The sequence below is a fragment of the Biomphalaria glabrata genome, chromosome 2, assembly GCF_947242115.1.
Source record: "Biomphalaria glabrata chromosome 2, xgBioGlab47.1, whole genome shotgun sequence".
Taxonomy (NCBI): Eukaryota; Metazoa; Mollusca; class Gastropoda; family Planorbidae; genus Biomphalaria; species Biomphalaria glabrata.
In genome coordinates, this window is record NC_074712.1 from 29456912 (window position 1) to 29474600 (window position 17689).

The following is a 17689-nucleotide window of genomic DNA, read 5'->3' on the forward strand; positions in this document are numbered from 1 at the left end:
TCCATTTCTATTACATTGTCCAGCCAACCTTTCTTTGGATGACTCTTTCTTCATTATCCTTCCACTGTACCTTGTAGGATGACTTTTGACAGTGAGTCATGTCTTACAATACGACCAAACCAGCTCAGCTTTCGTCCCTTCACCTTATTGAGGAGTTCCTGTTGACTTGTAACAGTACAAACTCATTTGTCTTCTTTACCTGGTATCTGATTCCAAGCATTTTCCTATATCATTTACTCTCCAATGCTTGAATAATTCTTTCAACGTTCAGTGTACAACTTTCACAACCATATACTAATATAGGAGTATAGAGACCACTAGCAAAGAATACAGCTTTAATTTTACTTAGAAGCTGATGTTACTCTTCCAGATTTTCTACAGTTTAATGTATATCATATAATATTGCATTGCATTGTTCATTAAAAATATTTGCTGAAGTGTATATTTATTTTATATATTTAATATAAAGTGTATACACTACTTGTAGCTGTAATTCAATCATTAGGAAGAACATGAATGTGTTTGGCACTGTATTTACTCTTCTTCTTCTTCTTCATCGTTCTCATTGTTATGTTGGAGTGTTCATATGACTAGACCAATACATGAGATGAACTGCACAGTGGTTTCCAAATCAGGGAGCTCTCCATATAGTTTTCTTTCTATTGGGGTGATTTAGGGCCAATGTCTTATACAGGCCTCTTGGTAGAGAGAGCAGTTTTGGAGGACGTGGTCGGCATTTTCTGGTGATACTCCACATGGGCAGATTTCACTGGTTCCAATTTTGAGCTTCCGGAACATGTGTTGTCGCATTCTGTTGTGTCCGGTCCTGAGTCGAAAGATTAGACGTTGGTCTTGTCGGGATAGCTTATAGTAAGCATCATCTTTCTTGTGATTTGGATGGGAGCTCGTCCATTTCTCATTTATTTTATCTACAATTAATTTCTTCATTTCTTCTGGATAGAGAGCAGAGTTTACTTGTGAGTTTGTTCTCCCACTCTTGGCGAGTGTGTCAGCCTTCTCATTTCCTGCTAGTTGTATGTGAGCTGGTATCCATTGAATGACAGTTTTTTTGCTGTTGTGGTTGAGCTTTGTGAGTGCTGTTCTGAGGTTTTTAATATAAGGGGAATCAGAGTTTTGCAGGCTTTGGAGGGTTGTTTTTGCGTCTGTTAGAAAGACAATCTGACTGTGAGGGGAACTTGGATGATTTGCTAGCATGGTAGCAGCTAGTGCTAGTGCTTCCCTTTCTGCTCTGTGACTGTCAGAGAGCTCTCCAGTTGCAAAGGATTTTTCTAGTTTTCCTCCATCTGGCCATTCAATAAGTATTCCAGCTCCTCCATTTGTGGTGGCTTTATGAGATGAGCCATCCGTGTAAACTCTGATCCACTGATTGCTAGGGTAATTGGTATGTAGAAAACAGTTCACTATTTCCTTGAGCTCTGTTGGTCTGTAATCAGATTTTCTTTTTATGTTTTCAATATGGTCCCTTATAGTAGGAAGAGGGCTTTCGTCCCAGGGTGGAGATTCATTATAGTGTATAGAGGATTCCAGAGTAATTTTTTATTTTTTTATTTTTTTTTTATGTTGGAGTATTTACTCTATTTAATTATAATTAAATCTATCTAGATCTATGCGTCACTGAGATAAGGAAAAGTAATATTAGTCCTTTTATAATAATTTTTTTTACCACAATTATGGTATGGGGATCCAGTTTAATGTTAAATAGCATTGCATTGGTTAAATACAATATGAGACTGAAGTAAAACATATATTTCTATTTAATGATTTCTATCAAATAATTTGAAGCATATGTCTCAAAACTGTTATTTTTTGATACCTCTAAAGATAACGTTATTTCTTTAAAAATGTCAGACCTTGACATCTGTGAAAAGACAATTAAAATAAATTATTACTTTGTGCACAAAGAAAAATATTTTTATAAAGAAAACAACTTTTTAGAAACAAAATTTGCATATAAAATTATCAATTCAGTTATAAATTATGTTGAAAAAAAAAATTCTTTCTTACTTCATGAAATCCTAAAGAATGAAACATCTGTAAACTAGCACCATTTTCAAAGCCAATTTTACTGATAAAACATGATGTGTGCAATTGTTCATGAGCTGAAAATAAAAAAAGTAGTATCATAATATACAAACTAATATATATATATATACAACATAAGATACTTGTATGGTCCAATTGAAAAATAAAATTAGAGAAAAAGTTTTGAAAGATGTGAAAATATTAATGGAGAATTTTTAAATTCATTTCTATATCCTTGCAAAACTTTTACTTTAAACTTGTTGCTTTTTTTTGTTTCATTTCATTTACACTGAGCAAAACAGATGTTCTAATTGAACATATTAAGGATGTGTTAAATACAATTTTCAAACTGAAAATTTTGCTGTTAATGAAATTAGCCTTAGATTGTTCATTTATAAAGGTAAAAGCAATATATTATACTAAAAACATTTATCTAATAGTATTTTTTTTTTTACCTATTAGAAGCAGCTAGAGTTTTAAAACAATTTTTATTAAAAATAGCTTTTAATTTCTTGAAAAAATAATTAAACCAAAGGAAATGATAATATGATTTACTACTTGTAACATAAACAATAGTTCAAATTTCCTTTCCATTGTACCTTGCCTTTGCATATAATTAACGATAGAATTAAAAAATTCTTACCATATCTCATCATACAACATAAGGCTTCTTTACCAAAGCCTCTTCCTCTTGCTGATGATTCTGTCAGTGAGATTCAATCAAATATAAAAAGTATATAGAATCTCAACATGTTAAATATTTACAAAAATATAGTCTAAGCTTGTTAAACAAATAGTGTAATATCTAATAATTTCTATAAAATGAAGTGACAAAAACAATTTATAAGCAATTTTAATTGATGTGAAAAATAAAGGATATGAGTGATAGAAATTTTACAATGACAACAATTTAGAATTTTAGTTAAGAAAATTAAACATTTAAATACATTTTCAGACTGCATACCTAATACAAAGCAATTCTATAGTCTTTAAAACACAGTTTATGTTTGTATGTATGTTGAATTTTAGAAAACATGGTGGTTATTAGAATAACACATTGGTTGAATGCATTTTCTTTTCCAAAGGCTGTCAAGAAAATATTTCTTTATAAGAAAATATACCTGCAATCATTATTTCTACTTCCCCTTCTGCATGTGAGTCTGAAGAAAAAAATATATTCACATCACCAACCATGGCTTCTGAAACAAAAAATATGTTATCATTTCACACTTATGAAAGATATATTTTTGCCAAATTACCCAGACAAAAGCTGCCTAGTTATTGCATTGAGAAATATTTTTTTTTAAAGGACAAGAAAACAAATTGTGAAACTTTATCCATATGAAAAATATATCTGTATACCTAGATCTTGTATGTAGGAATGTATTTGAATATTTATACATATTTTTTTCTTGAAAATAATTTCATTTTTTAAAGTTGAGGGTCATGAAAAATCAAGTGTACAACTTGAATTTAATAGAAAAGCTTGAAAAAATATGTTAAGTGAACTTGCCATTTTTATAAAGATCAGTGTGATTTTTCGAGGACAAAAATGGGGAATGATCTTAACAGTTTAGAATGATCAATAGACAATATATCTTCTGAACTTTTAAAAAAATGCAGTTAGTTACTTGGTTTAACTTTTTATTTCATTCTCTAGAGCTGATAAACAAATAATTTTGGTCATAATTCTCAAGTCAAAATCATAGCAATGGACATCTCAGCTGATATTTTTACAAATCCAGTGTGCCAACACAATTTAATTCAAGCTAAAAAGAGACATAGTTACCAATCTCTCTGCTGCAATGATCACCTTGACTTCCTTCATAAAGGTTTTTATCTAGTATAATAAATGTACATTCTGCAGAGAGAAAAAATAAAATCCTCTCATTTTTTTTCAGTCAAAATATATATACATTATAATGACAGTGATTTTGACATAATAGATATTACATTAAAAATTTTATGATCATAATAAAATCATTCTTACTGTCATTATCTAATCTCCATTTTTTTTGCATTTCATACTCTTCATCAAGGGGAAGGAGTTCTGATGCTGTTAGTTCTCTTAGCTCTTCAGACTCCATCCAAGCATGGTACCTTAAGATTGTAGTTTTATGAAAAAGAAATAGCATATATTTTGTACATTTTAATTTCAGTGAATTTGAGCTACAGAATTGTTCAAAATTCAAATTAATCAGCATATCTAAATTGCTTTAGGATAATTGAATTAAAGCCAGTTTATCCCTCTTTAGGTTTTCATTTTGCTTTTAAGAAGCAAAGAAATGAGCTGCTCTGGGAACAGCCTTTAATCATGTTTCTAAAGTAGTCACTATGATCTAAAGTAATTGAAAAGCTTTGACAACACTCTAGGAGACAGTGAATGACCTCACAAGAATAAAGTAATGTTTTGAAATAAAAAAAGTCTTCAGAAATGTGCATGTAAATTGGTTGATAAACCTTATTCTTTATTTATCCAAATCACAGAATTAATATAGTCTATTTTCTTATTTGTATCTTAATCATAAAGTAGTTTAAAGTTGTACATTCCTGTCACAGGTGTGTGGCTGAATAGTTGTTATTTTATTTGTATAAGCATGATAATAGGGATCAAGCTGTCGTTTTGCAGACAATTGGGGACAGGGATATTGGTGGGACATATAGCAGAGCCTTATTAATATCTAGGGGAAAATGTTATGATAGCAGTCTGGGTGATAACATGATCATTAGATAATTAATTAGCCATAACTATAGGGACTATAACGATAGAAACAGTTCGAGCTAAAAGGGAAGATGACATAAACACAGCTTGGTGTTGGACCAAACCGATGCTAGAAGAATTCCAGTACCAGTTGTTTTTGAGATTGATTAGAGACAGCATTTTAGGTGCACATGGGGCAAGACAAAATTATTTATCATTCATCTATTCATTTTAATACACGTTAGGAAGTAATATTTAAGCATGAAGCTTAAGTACATGTAAAGGAAGCAACTCAAAACACAACTTCATAAGCAAATTGTTGTAAATCTAAGCTATAATAGTAAGTAAAAAGTAAAGTTCCCCTTTCAGACCTAGTGGTCTATAGGGCAGATGATGTAAAGGTCATCTGTTTCTGAGGCCTACGGTTTATGAGGGTGTCATGTGGCCAGCACAACGACCAATCACCTTTATTTTTTTCCCAGAGGCGTCTAAAGATCCCGAAATTAAAATATTGCAGTCTTCACCAGGATTCGAACCTGGGAACCCTGGTTCGGAAGTAAAGCGCTTTACCGATCTGCCACAGCGCCTCATATAATAGCAAAGTATTGTTACCAATCTCACTATCCAGGCTCTCTGCAAACTGCACCATACACCACCAACTTAAAGATAACACCGTACCGCCGTATCAACTCTTGCACTGGCCTCTCCATCTCGTTCCGGGCTTGCACTGGGTTCAACAGTTTAGGACTGACTTCACACACTAGGCTCGTTGTGTCGGACTCGATCACAAACCAAGATCAAGACGCCAGCCGTCTCAACTGTACTTGACAGTACTCCGCACTGAACCGTCGTAATGCTCCGTACAGAACCACACCACTGAACTGTGCTGTAGTCGACCGGACTGTAGTGAACCGGGCTCTGAACACCTACGCTCTTTATATAGGGTCCCTACTGGCCTTCTAGAACCGGACGGAACATCGCTCGGCGTTTCTAGCTTCGTCACATGACTACATCCTTCGTGACGCCCCTGAGCTCTGTTCACGACGGCGATCCTTCCCCAACCGTTCTGTTGACACTCGACTTGGCTGACCGTCGCAACTCATCGCGGTTGACCGCCCGTCTAGCGCTGGCCTGGGGTGATTTGCGTCGGCTGACTACACTCACACCACTACCCCTATCTGTGCCACCACCAGGTTTATAACAGTATTAAAACTAAATTTAAAAAAAAATCAATTGCCATTAATAATATAACGAAACAGAATAATTTAAAAGTGAGTCTTTCTTGCTTTCTTCTTAGCAAAGTCTTTAAGAAAGTTTTCAAAGTTTCAATAGATGTAAGTGATTAGTAAGATGAGTATGTAATATTGGCTTTATTGCCTTCATTTATTCAGAAAGCAAATATCCATCTATGTTTTGAGATGTCTGTCAGAAAAATCTCCAGGTTGGCTGAACAATTTATGATATTGTAATTAGTCATATTCTAATATTTATACAGAAATCAAAAGAGTTTGTGATGTTCCTTCAACTGCATAAACCATGTGTTACGTGCACAGCATGTGGAATGGAGCGAATGTGTGTTGAAAGGGTTAGAGAGAAGAAGAATCAAAGATGGAATCATGTAAACTAAGTTATTATTGATATATTATTAATGGTTTCTCAAGATTAAAGTCTTTATCATCTACTATATATGAGTCTGTTGGTGTATAATTAAGAGTCTCATCTGCTCATAACAAGTGGCGCCCAACGTGGGAACCACGATTAGATAATTAATTAGATTAGCTTCTAACTCACTTGTAATCTCATTGGCATCACAATCAAAGCAGCTTCAAAACCTATCTCTTGGTATGTCTTTAACCAATCACACAATTTTCTAAATGATGTCAGCCCTTTAAGAATATCCATGGTGTTACTTTGAAGTTCCTTGCTAGTAAAATTTACTTGAAACAGTAAAGAATGCCAGAAAGATATTGCAACCAAAAATGTATAGTTTCACTTATGGCCTACTAGAGGTTCAGTCTCATTTTTTCCTTGAGCATCATCTTTCTGCTATTGTTTCTAAAGCATCACACACTTCTGCAGCTTGGAATTTTACAGCCTTAACACTTTCCATTCTACATTCTAATTGTGTTTCTAATAATGGTTTAACAGATATACCTTTCACATGCTTTTCATAGATGAAGCATTGATGTAGCACCCGCAACATCTTGTGATATAATAGTCATAATAAATGCTTGAATTATTGTTGAGATATTGCAGCAAATAATAGCCTATATATTTAGCTATAATGCAAGTATAGCATTTCTATTTTCTTATAAAAAATCTGATTTAAAAAACTTTTACCAGTAGTGTTACAGGTGATACGGTGTCCCATTTTTTAAATTGAACGCAAACATAGCATAAGTGCTCAAAAACTTCAATTTCTCTATCTAGCTGCTTAATACAATAGAAACATTCAAATTATTATGCTAAAAAAGCAAACAAATTAACAGTTAGCTGTACTTTAATCATCAATGGTGTCCCAGTGATGCACCTGAAATGCTAAAGTGTGTACCCCTTTTGCCAGCACTGCTGAGGAAAAGTAGGCTACATATTGTCCAATTCATTTTCTATTGATAAATTCTTTAAGTACAATGGGTGAAGAAGTGAATATAATTAAAATAAGACCAAAATCTTCCACTAGAGTGATCTAAACTATTACCACTATTAATCTAGAGTAGTTTATGCTATTCGGACACCCATAGGCCCAAATTTGAAAGTTTGACTTTGACAGCGCATTATTTTACAATGGTTCGACATAGAAAAGAAAATGACGTATCAAAATCTTCTTAAGTTAAAGAAGAATAAGGATGACTACTATATTTGTACCCCTCACCTATATTTGTTATTATATTTAAGGTCAAAGAGGCCGTGTGTTTTCATTTAATTCGGACAAATTAGACCCACATTATTTGATTCCGGACACCATTATTTATTTCGGACAGTCTCTATATTTAGGCCTCAATAAACTCAGATTTTAATTCTTTACTAACATTTACTAAATTTTAAGATCCCCAGGCATAACCCCTCACATTAAATCATTAAGATGTTTTGGAATTATGCGTAAATACGAACACAAAAAGTATAAATATGAACACACTTTTTCTACCAAAATTAGGTCACTGGGATAGTGACTTCTATACGACTTTTAGACTTATTTTATGTTTGAATTGTTTGCATGATTAGATGTGTGTTGAATGTTTGTGTTTTTTGTTTATTAATTTAATAAATTTCTAATACAGATGTCAGATGATCTTTTGTAGTATAGTACATGTTAGGATAGCCATTCTTGCCTAACTGAATCCTCTATATTCTCTCTATATAAATCTAGATCTATCTAGTAGGTCTAGATTACTCTAGATCTAAGCATTTAACTTCATTCAATGTACCAAGCTCACTCCAAACATTTACCCATTTATTCTCTATTAAAAAAAACAACAACAAACGAACAAATATAATATAAGATCATTTTTTTTATTGATGTCCAAAACTGGCTGTCCGAAATAAATTTTGGTAAGAAAATCGTAATTTAATTCGGACACCCTATTAATTTTTTTATTTGTATGGAATCAGACAACTTGGCTTATAAATCAAATAAATCAGCTCCAAAAACAGAATAAATATTGCCGGGCTCATTAGTATAGACTTAGCCAATCAAAAAATATAGTCTTAACCCTAGAAAGAGGTAAAGTCATCCGGGTAGCATAGGAAAAAACAGCAACCTAACAAATTTGAAATTCGTTTTTCTTACATAAAAAGACAGCTGCCTAAATGGAAGGAAATTGGGTCAGAATCATTGGAAAATGGACAAGCACATTATACAGCTTGCTAGTTTTATAATAAATATTAAAATAATTATTTAATGACCACAAAAACAGCGAATGTCCGAATTCATGTAATGTCCGAAATATATAAACTACTATATATATATTTTCTATATCTATATTATTATTATTTATTATAATCTATCTCATCTAGATCTAGTCTAGATAAGACTAGTCTAGTCACTAGTAAATTTTAAAATAATTACTTTTGAACGTGACAGGCTTCGTAGGGAACTAAAATTACTTTAGAACATTTAATACGAATATTCTCATTTTCTTTCATAGTAGACTATGTCACTATTGTTGACAGTGACTGAGTGACAAATGAGGCATAAATCTACTTATCTCCCTTGTCTGACTCCTATATATTGACTTTATAATACTTTATTGTCTTTATTATTATTATTTTTTTAATCTTGCTTGTCTGGTGCATAGACCGACCTAAGTATACAGTATTTGCTATCATTGACAATAGTACATATATAGGTCTGTGATATTTTATATATTTCACAAAAAATGTGCTAATAGCATTCATTTTTTTTTGGTAGTTATCTCCCCTATCATTCATGTTATACAAATCAACACGACTAAACTAAAGTAAGAGATCTAGAATCTAGAGTCCAGATTAGATCTAATGACTAGTCCTAGAGTACTGAACTTTTATTTAAAAAGCCATTGCTGTTTCTGATTTCAATCAGCCAGATAGATCTGCATTGAACATGATTGGCAGAAGTAATTCGTCATCATTGGTTGTAAAAGATTATACAGGTAGAATAACTTGAATAATTGAATAAGTAGATATTTGACAGTCTCAGAATATTATTATAATTTTATATTTATATGATATTTTCAAAATTATTTACTAATACTTATTAGATCTATATATATTATAGTAGCTTCTTATATAAGGCACAGCTCATCGAATTCTCCTTTAAGAAATGCGCCGCTTTTTTTGTTTATAATTCATTTGTTTTTATGTTTGGAGCTAAAAACGTTTCGGGACAGTGCATGTCCAATTTTAGATAAGTTCCTGTATTTTTGTTCCGCTTTTCCAAAGCAGATGGCAGTTTTTTAGATTCTCAGTAACCATGTATGTAAAGCTGTTGTTTTAACCTCCCCTGGCAATTCATACCCATATAAGGCATTATAAGGGATGAAGGCTATATTATTAGCCTGTTTGATCGTAGGCTGATGGCACTGATGGATATATCAAAATAAGCTTCCAAACATCTTTAGAAAGACATTCCAATCACATTCATACTGTTAGCTGTTAAATAAAATTAAAAAAGGAGGTGTTTCAACGAATAATAATGAATTTAACACATTCTCCTATAGTGCAACAAGGCAAAATCGTAATAAAAAGAAATATTATTGGGATTAATAAATCTATGATTTTTTCAATGAATAAACGTAACCTAGATCGAGATATCTAGAATATATAATATATGAATGAAAGAAAAAGTGCGGGCTGCTAATTTGAAGCCAGAGACCATGCCCACTGCAGGTGATCACGCCAGGTGAGCTGGCAGCGAAGAGAGGTATATGCTAAACGTGTAGTGTCACAAACTATCAAACAGGCAGTGGAGGGAAGGGGAGAGAGTCATGAAAAGAATTATAAGCATCTATGGGAGGGAGGGGATGTTAAGGTGTAACAAAACAAACATCCAAATTATGAAAAGAAGAGGGTCCTTGGATGGGAATTAAAAGAAAGAGAGAGAGAATACATGTAGCCTAGTTGAAAATATCATGTTTATTAAATTATATTAATTAATTTATAGATCTATAATTTATATAGATTTATTTATGTCTGTTTCTACACATAGATTATATAGGTAGGCATATATAAATAAATAAACTATAAATAATATATATATATATATATAGAGAGAGAGAGAGAGAGAGAGAGGCAATATACTATAAATACATATTGCAGAAGTGAATCTACTTCTTTTAATACAATCTAAATAATTTTTAATTAACACAGATATAATTTATTAGCAATAACAATGTGGTGTTTCTTAACGGTGCGCTAAAGGAGAAAGCACAAAAAATGCGTTTAGTATAGGACCATGAAGTGACCTAATTTATTTTAAAATAAAATCTTGACTATGAGTGGTAATTCAAAGTAAAAAATCTATCTTTATAGTCCTTTATAACTTTAGTTGCAGAATAAGAATCTGCTTTCATTTTTTTTGTGAGTTAATTCATCACCAAATAAAAAATTAAAATAAAGATTTGACCTAGTTCCTGAATACAGTGTGCCTTATATAAGAATCTACTATAGTAGATTCAAAGATTCTTATATAAGGCACAGCTCATCAAATTCTCCTTCAAGATACGCGTCACTTTTTTGTTTATAATTCATTTGTTTATATGTTTGGAGCTAAAAACAATGTTTCGGGACAGCGTATGTCCAATTTTAGATAAGTTCCACTATTCCAAAGCAGATTCTTGGTAACCATGTATGTAAAGCTATTGTTTTAACCTCCCCCGGCAATTCATACCCATATAAGGGATGAAGGCTATATTATGAGCCTGTTTGATCATAGGCTGATGGATATATCAAAATAAGCTTCCAAACATCTTTAGAAAGACATTCCAATCACATTTATACTGTTAGCTGTTAAATAAAATTAAGGCAAAATCGTAATAAGAAATATTATTGGGATTAATAAATCTATGATTTTTTCAATGAATAAACATGACCTAGATCGAGATATCTAGAATATATAATATATGAATGAAAGAAAAAGTGCAGGCTGGTAAGAGACCATGCCCACTGCAGGTGATCACGCCAGGTGAGCTGTAGGTGAGGAGAGATATACACTAAGTGTGTAGTGTTACACTTCTTTTAATACAATCCAAATAATTTTTAATTAATACAGATATAATTTACTAGCAATAACATAGTGGTGTTTACTGACGGTGCTCAGTGTGCGCTACAGGAGAAAGCACAAAAACTGTGTTTAGTATAGGAGCATGAAGTGACCTACTTTATTTTAAAATAAAATCTTGACTATGAATGGTAATTCAAAGAAACACAGCTATTTTTATAGTCCTTTAGTTGCAGAATAAGAGTCTGCTTTCAGTTTTTTTGTAAGTTAAACCGTCACCAAATAAAAAAATAAAATAAAAATTTGACCTAGTTCCCGAATACGGTGTGCCTTATATAAGAATCTACAATAGGGAGGTGAAATAAAAAATTTATCTTTGAAAAAACAATTTTTCGTTAGTACATCATTAAAATACTTTAAAAGAACTTTCCAATGGTGTTTAAATTATGACTATGTTTAATACTTAGAAAGTTGTGATTTTTTGTGTGTCGTTTTGGCTTAACATTGGTTGATATGGAACAAGTAAGATGAGAGCATCTCGCTCGCTAAGCCAGCGAGACACACAACCCACTCAAAAAGTTAAAATGTTGAAATTGAGTTTCATAGACGACGATAGATCTACTTATTAAAAAGAAATTTAATAGTAGACCTAGTATTAGTAGTAAATTTCTAGCTCACAAAGCTGATTTCATTTATATTTATGAACTTGTTTAGAATGTAAATATTGGAGGAAGGAAATAAACAAATTATCAGGTCTTGAGCTTCAAGAAATGTCAGAGGGATGTGGACAAAATGGCGGCATTGTGATGACAGAAATAACAAAATATTTAAAAAGTGGGATCAAAATCGTCTGAAAATTTATTTGTTTTCAAATGCGCTTTAAAATACGTCACAATTTGTGCGTAGGTATTTAGTACACAAAAACTACTGGAATATATGCAGAATATTAGGCTTTACAAAGCCTGACATGTTTTTATTTTTGTTCACAAAAGTTTTCTATATAGACTCTATATAGACTATCACCAAAGCTGTCCATGGACATTATTTTCTTTGTTAAATGGCATTTTCCACTTTGTAAGCGTCGCCTAAGACGTAAAGCGATAAAACTTGAAACTTGGTAGAACTATGGCCAGGCATGATATCTAATATGAAAAAAACAAACCTTTGTTCTCTATCCTAACTTCTGAATTGGTGAAAACAAAAAAGTGATATTTTCATTATAATTAAAAAAAACATAATTAACTTTTAAAAAAAAATCCTCATTAAGCATTAATTAGGCCATTGTCTTAAGTAATCGATATCACAACTTTAAAACTTCTTACATTTCATTCAAAGGTGTAATAAATTTCCAAGTGCTGCCTATGTAAAAAAAAAAACAATCAAAAACACGATCTAGTCTACTGCTCTACACTGTGACTGTCTTTATTTAATAAACTATGTCAATTACACAAATTTAAATACAGTCCTACTCCCACACTAACACTCAACTCAGTAATAAGTTGAATAAGACTGTCACTCACTTACTTAAAGTGTGACTAATTTTTTTAAGTTACATTAAACTTATTACACTGTAAATCATGATCGTAATGTAATGACTAATCACTATTGTAACTATAATATTCTAGTCAATCTAGAATTCTATATCTGATTTATTTTATAGGATTCTAGTACTTCTACTAACTAGTCTAGTTACACTATATTAGATTTAGATTCTAGTATGTAATTATATGTATTATAAATTGTGTGTGATTATTAACACTTTCATTACTAAGTACTTAACTGTTTAAAGTATCTATGTAGCTATTTGACCTTAAATTAATTAAAAACAAGCCTATAATTAGATAACTAATAATTAAGATATATCCTCCTAAAAGTAGTCTTGATAAGGTGCATGAATAAATAAATAAAAATATAAATAGCTCTATACTAATTAATATTAATGTAACAAAGTAATAGAATGAAAGAGGAAGAAAAATGCTTTCAAGTAACACCAAGTTTAACATGCTAGCTTCATTGGTTCAAAACATATTGAAATGTTAAGGTTCTCAGAAGTGCACTCTTGTCAGCCAGTGGGTTAGTTGGAGAAGGTGTCATTTTTGCTCATGCTCATTTGCATTGTTTACTAAAAACCTCTATTTGGAAGGTGCAACTGCACCACACAAGATCTGTCAACCTTCTTTCTTCATTCTTCTCCGTCATTTGTCTTTGATAGAATTTCATTGTGATGTTCTTTCTGAAAATATTGATACCTGCCTTTTTACCTGCCTGGGTGGACCACTTCAGGGGCTGATTTTGAGTTTGTGTTTCCATACAAACTGTCTTTGTAACAGTTCTAAATAATGATTTGTATAAAAAAAAAAATATTTAAAAATCTGTAATTCATGAAAATATAATATTTAGGAGGTTAGATGGAAGTGGTTTTTAGCTGACTGTGGATGAACATGCTGGTTGAATTAGGTCTTTCATAACATACACATACTTCAACACCTTTTAAAATTTTTATTGCTTGGATAATCTCAGGAGTTTCTTTCAAACAGCCAAACACGCATAAAGCAGGTTAAATTATTTAGTAGATAATTGAATATCTTTCCAAGTCCATTAACTCATCTATAATACCTTTTTTTTTATCCCTTCAAAAGTAATCCAAGTGAAAACCAGTGAACGAAGCCATGCCAGTCATTGTCTTTTTGTGAAGGAGCATGCATCAGCACATAACAGAGTGGAGTGGCCCAAAGGAAGAACTCTTATTGTCTACAATGTTCCACCCTATTGTAAAGAGGTAACTTAACTTAAAACTTTCTAATCTTCTTTTTATGTATATATTGTGCATGTTATTGCCTTGCTTTTTTTTTTTTTTCAATGTCTACAGGAAAACATTAGACTTATGTTTAAAGACTGCGCATGTTATAGCCTTGCTCTGGCAACACAATTGCAGACTCTTTGGCCCACCAGGGAGGGCAAATTCCACCCACTGAACAGGCTGTAAGCTTTCATCAAGCCCTAGCTATAATACAAAAAACAGAAATGGAAAAGTGGTTTGAGTGCTGGGACAAGTCCCAAAAAGCCCGTGGAGTCTGGGAGCGCATGAGGCGCCCTGACCGCACTTCCCCATGGTGGAGGCTGTCCAGGCCTGAGCAAGCTATTATAGCACTGTCCTGTTGGCTCATATTTCTCGCGGCTATGGCCAAATTTTGATTCACGGTGCCCCCGCTGTGGGGAAGAAGAGGAAACCGTGCCTCATATTCTGTTTGACTGCCCCAGACTTGCTGATCTCCGTCTCGACAGGTCTGGGAAACCCAAAATTCTCGACCTGTATGGCGACATTTATGCACTACGCAAGACAGCATGGTTTCTGTCCAGGGCTTTTGCAAGAGAGGATTTGAGCCTCTCAAGCCCTCACTCTAATGGAGTTTGATAATAATTATGATGTTGCTCTTCTTTTTTTTTTTTTTTTTTGATGTCTACAGGAAAACATTAGACTATTGCTTAAAGACTGTGGAGAAATCATGAGGGTTTTTCTTCAGCCCAAATCATCCATAGCTCCAATGAAAACAGCTAGCTTAAGTAAAACACCTAAGGTTTGGAATCATTTTTTTTTATATTTTAATTTGTAATTAATTAGAATTACATTTTATTGTAATTAATAGAGTCAAAACTGAAAGTTAGGAAAGCTCACAATAAAGAAGATAAATACAAGATAGTGTTGTGTGGAAAGGATAGATATACATTTGAAAAAAGAGTAGTTGAAAATCATGCATGGAATATATCGCTATTGGCCAAGTCGCCTGCATGCCAAATGGAAGAATCCCAAAGGACATCCTCTATATCAAGCTTGCTGAGGGAATTACACCCAAGACTAATCTACAGTCTGCAAGCGAGCTCTGAGGATGCCTGTAGTCCTCAGAGCTCGCTTGCAGACATCATTGAAAAAATGTGGGAGGAAATGGCGCAAAAAACCTTGTTTAGAGCAATAGGAATGAAGCAGCTTAAAAATAATCAGAAAGCTGCCCTAAAACAGGTGCATTCACATGCACAAAACTGTTGCCTCACCAGATTCTGCCCTTACTCAAGAAAAAAACAAAACAAGACCAGTGATACATCTGGACACATCCATTGTCTTCAGAGACAGAAAAAGCCATATACTTAGTAATGATTAATCATTAGTTCTTTTGTTACAATGTTTTGCTATCTGTATTGCACAATAGTGAGATAATTCCTCAAGCATATAAAAATATAATTGTTATTGTTTTTATAGCCAGCATTCTTTGTTTTATACTCTATTTTTCAGACTGTACAAGTTGCTTATGTTGTATTTAAAAAACCAACTGGTGTTAGAAATGCCTGCAGCTTTTCTTTTGATACAGTCCATTTCATCTGTGACCAGGAAACACCTTTAAGGACAGGGTTAAGAGGTAATAAGTCATTGAAGATTCCAAACTTTAAAGGCAAAGAAGTATTGTTCTTTGGCAAATTACAGTCACCTAGTAAACAATTCTTTTCTGCTATTACAGGCTATATTGAAGATTACAGAAACATTCCAGATGTAACTGCAATGGAAAAAGAATCTGAGAAATTTATGGATGACTATTTTAAGACAAAAGATGAGGTAAACAAAAACAAGTTTATATAACCAGTCTGTCAAATTTTTTTTTTTTTTAAATGACGCCAATGCTGCTCAGTCTGTAATGTGTTTCTACTTATCATCATACTATGAATTTAATCATAGGAAGATAAAAAAGAGAAAGAAAAAGCTGGTCAACCTGATGAAGAAGGTTTTATCAAAGTGACGCGGCATGGTAAAAACAAAGGAGGCAAAAGAACAGAGGATAACCAAAAGAAAGGTCATGAACACATTCGTAAGAGAAATAAGAAAAATGTAAGTTGATCTTTCAAATTTCATTTAATTTTACTGGCCATTTTTTAAAATTTATATGGCTTCACCCTCTAGCCGAGGTGTCTTAGAATAACACATGGCTGCCTGGTCATGTGGTATGGGTGCTGGACTGTCGTTTGGTTATCTTGATGGTCCAGAGTTCATGCCATCCCCTGTCATCCTGCAGGAGATTTGGACTAGCTAAATTATCTTGAGCTCTGAAAGAACATCTGAAACATGTAAAACATTTAACATGCCCCTACCTAAAGAAAAAAACAAAAATGGGTGTAATGATTTTGCATATCCGTGAGACCCATTAAAGCAGAAAGATTGCTTTCATTAAGTCTAGTGGAAGGGAGTTTCCAGTGGCCTAGAGTTTTAAGAGATGTGATTGTTGATACTTTGTAGTACTTCGGGGGTCGATTTTGAGTTTGTTTTTCCAAACAAATTGTCCTTGTATCGACGCCTAACTTTCACCTTAGAACCGACCACCACAGAATGAGATAGCATATGTTCCAGAAGCTTAAAACTAACTAGCAAAATCTGCCCTTGTGAAATGTCACCAGAAAATCCTATGTCCTTCACAACTGCATTCTTTATCAAGAGGCACGAACAAGACACTGGCCCCAAAACACTTCTGTGGAAAGAAAACTATATGGGGAGCTTCCTGATTTGGAAACAACTTTGCAGTTCATCTTGTATATTGGTCTAGTCATCTGAATGTTCCAACATAATGAGAACGAGGAACAAGAAGTCTTTATAACCTTGGTTTTTTTTTTTAGCTTTACTATCTATTTCTTGTCTATTTCTTTACTTTACCTTTAGTCATTTTTTAGTACAATTACAGTTGAGTGCAAATCAATTATAAATAAAAAATACTGAGCTACTTTGAGTTAGTTATATTTGAATGTAGCATTCCCTTTCAATAGATGTGTGAGGCCAAAGCATTCTAATATTTCAGATGTCCCTTTCTTCATAAATTGTAAAACTTTTTACCAGTTAAACATTTTGTTGCTTGCACTAACTTTTGCTGTTGGGTTTCTATTAGGAGTTGAAGGACTTTTACAGCTTTCAGTTTAGAGAAACTAAAAGAAAACGTAAGTGTCCTCAAGAATTTTTATTTAGACAACTTGTTTCATTACCTTTTTAACAATTTCAATTTATCACTTTTTACTTTAATTACATGTGCTGGTATACAATCTATATTTATTTATTTTTTTACAGACATATTAGAGTTGCAAGCCAAGTTTGAAGAAGACAAAAAAAGAGTTAAAGAAATGAGACAGGCTAGGAAATTTAGGCCTTATTAATAAACACCCTTCAGTGCATTGGCTGTTGTCTTTGTAGTATTTTTTTTTAAACATAAATTTTTCTAGGC

The 17689-nt window shown here is 32.8% G+C and overlaps 2 protein-coding genes across 5 annotated transcripts; one reads left to right on the plus strand and one right to left on the minus strand.

The window, feature by feature from the left end:
• Positions 1 to 1757: 1757 nt before the first annotated feature.
• LOC106079305 (N-acetyltransferase 9-like protein) lies at positions 1758 to 9073 on the minus strand. 4 transcript variants are annotated; one of them, XM_056019959.1, is made up of 8 exons: positions 8811 to 9072; positions 6536 to 6630; positions 4034 to 4143; positions 3833 to 3904; positions 3165 to 3242; positions 2687 to 2746; positions 2026 to 2120; positions 1758 to 1879 (listed from the first exon to the last, which is right to left on the minus strand). In XM_056019959.1, exons 3-8 carry the CDS (start codon positions 4128 to 4130, stop codon positions 1772 to 1774), a joined length of 510 nt encoding a protein of 169 aa, XP_055875934.1. In that variant the 5' UTR covers positions 4131 to 4143; positions 6536 to 6630; positions 8811 to 9072; the 3' UTR covers positions 1758 to 1771. The 4 variants fall into 4 exon arrangements, with proteins under 4 accessions (XP_055875934.1, XP_055875933.1, XP_055875932.1 ...); XM_056019958.1 differs by lacking the exon at positions 6536 to 6630 and having other exon boundaries at positions 3165 to 3239; positions 8811 to 9073; XM_056019957.1 differs by lacking the exon at positions 6536 to 6630 and having other exon boundaries at positions 8811 to 9070.
• Positions 9074 to 9152: 79 nt separating this feature from the next.
• Positions 9153 to 17642, plus strand: LOC106057499 (ribosomal RNA-processing protein 7 homolog A-like). The gene is made up of 8 exons (XM_056019956.1): positions 9153 to 9372; positions 14078 to 14217; positions 14906 to 15016; positions 15727 to 15850; positions 15950 to 16044; positions 16165 to 16314; positions 17360 to 17408; positions 17536 to 17642. The coding sequence occupies exons 1-8, from the start codon at positions 9324 to 9326 to the stop codon at positions 17619 to 17621; spliced, it is 804 nt and encodes a 267-aa protein (XP_055875931.1). The 5' UTR covers positions 9153 to 9323; the 3' UTR covers positions 17622 to 17642.
• The last annotated feature ends 47 nt before the right edge of the window (positions 17643 to 17689 follow it).

Coding starts and splice junctions, on each gene's coding strand:
- LOC106079305 (XM_056019957.1), bottom strand. CDS start 8,887: ATGAAAGAAAATGAGAATATTCGTATTAAATGTTCTAAAGTAATTTTA. Junction 4,144..8,810: donor GAAGCCTGTCACGTTCAAAA/GTAATTATTTTA, acceptor TACAATCTTAAG/GTACCATGCTTGGATGGAGT. Junction 2,747..3,164: donor AGTAGAAATAATGATTGCAG/GTATATTTTCTT, acceptor TCTCACTGACAG/AATCATCAGCAAGAGGAAGA.
- LOC106057499 (XM_056019956.1), top strand. CDS start 9,324: ATGATTGGCAGAAGTAATTCGTCATCATTGGTTGTAAAAGATTATACA. Junction 14,218..14,905: donor TTCCACCCTATTGTAAAGAG/GTAACTTAACTT, acceptor TGATGTCTACAG/GAAAACATTAGACTATTGCT. Junction 16,315..17,359: donor GTAAGAGAAATAAGAAAAAT/GTAAGTTGATCT, acceptor GGTTTCTATTAG/GAGTTGAAGGACTTTTACAG.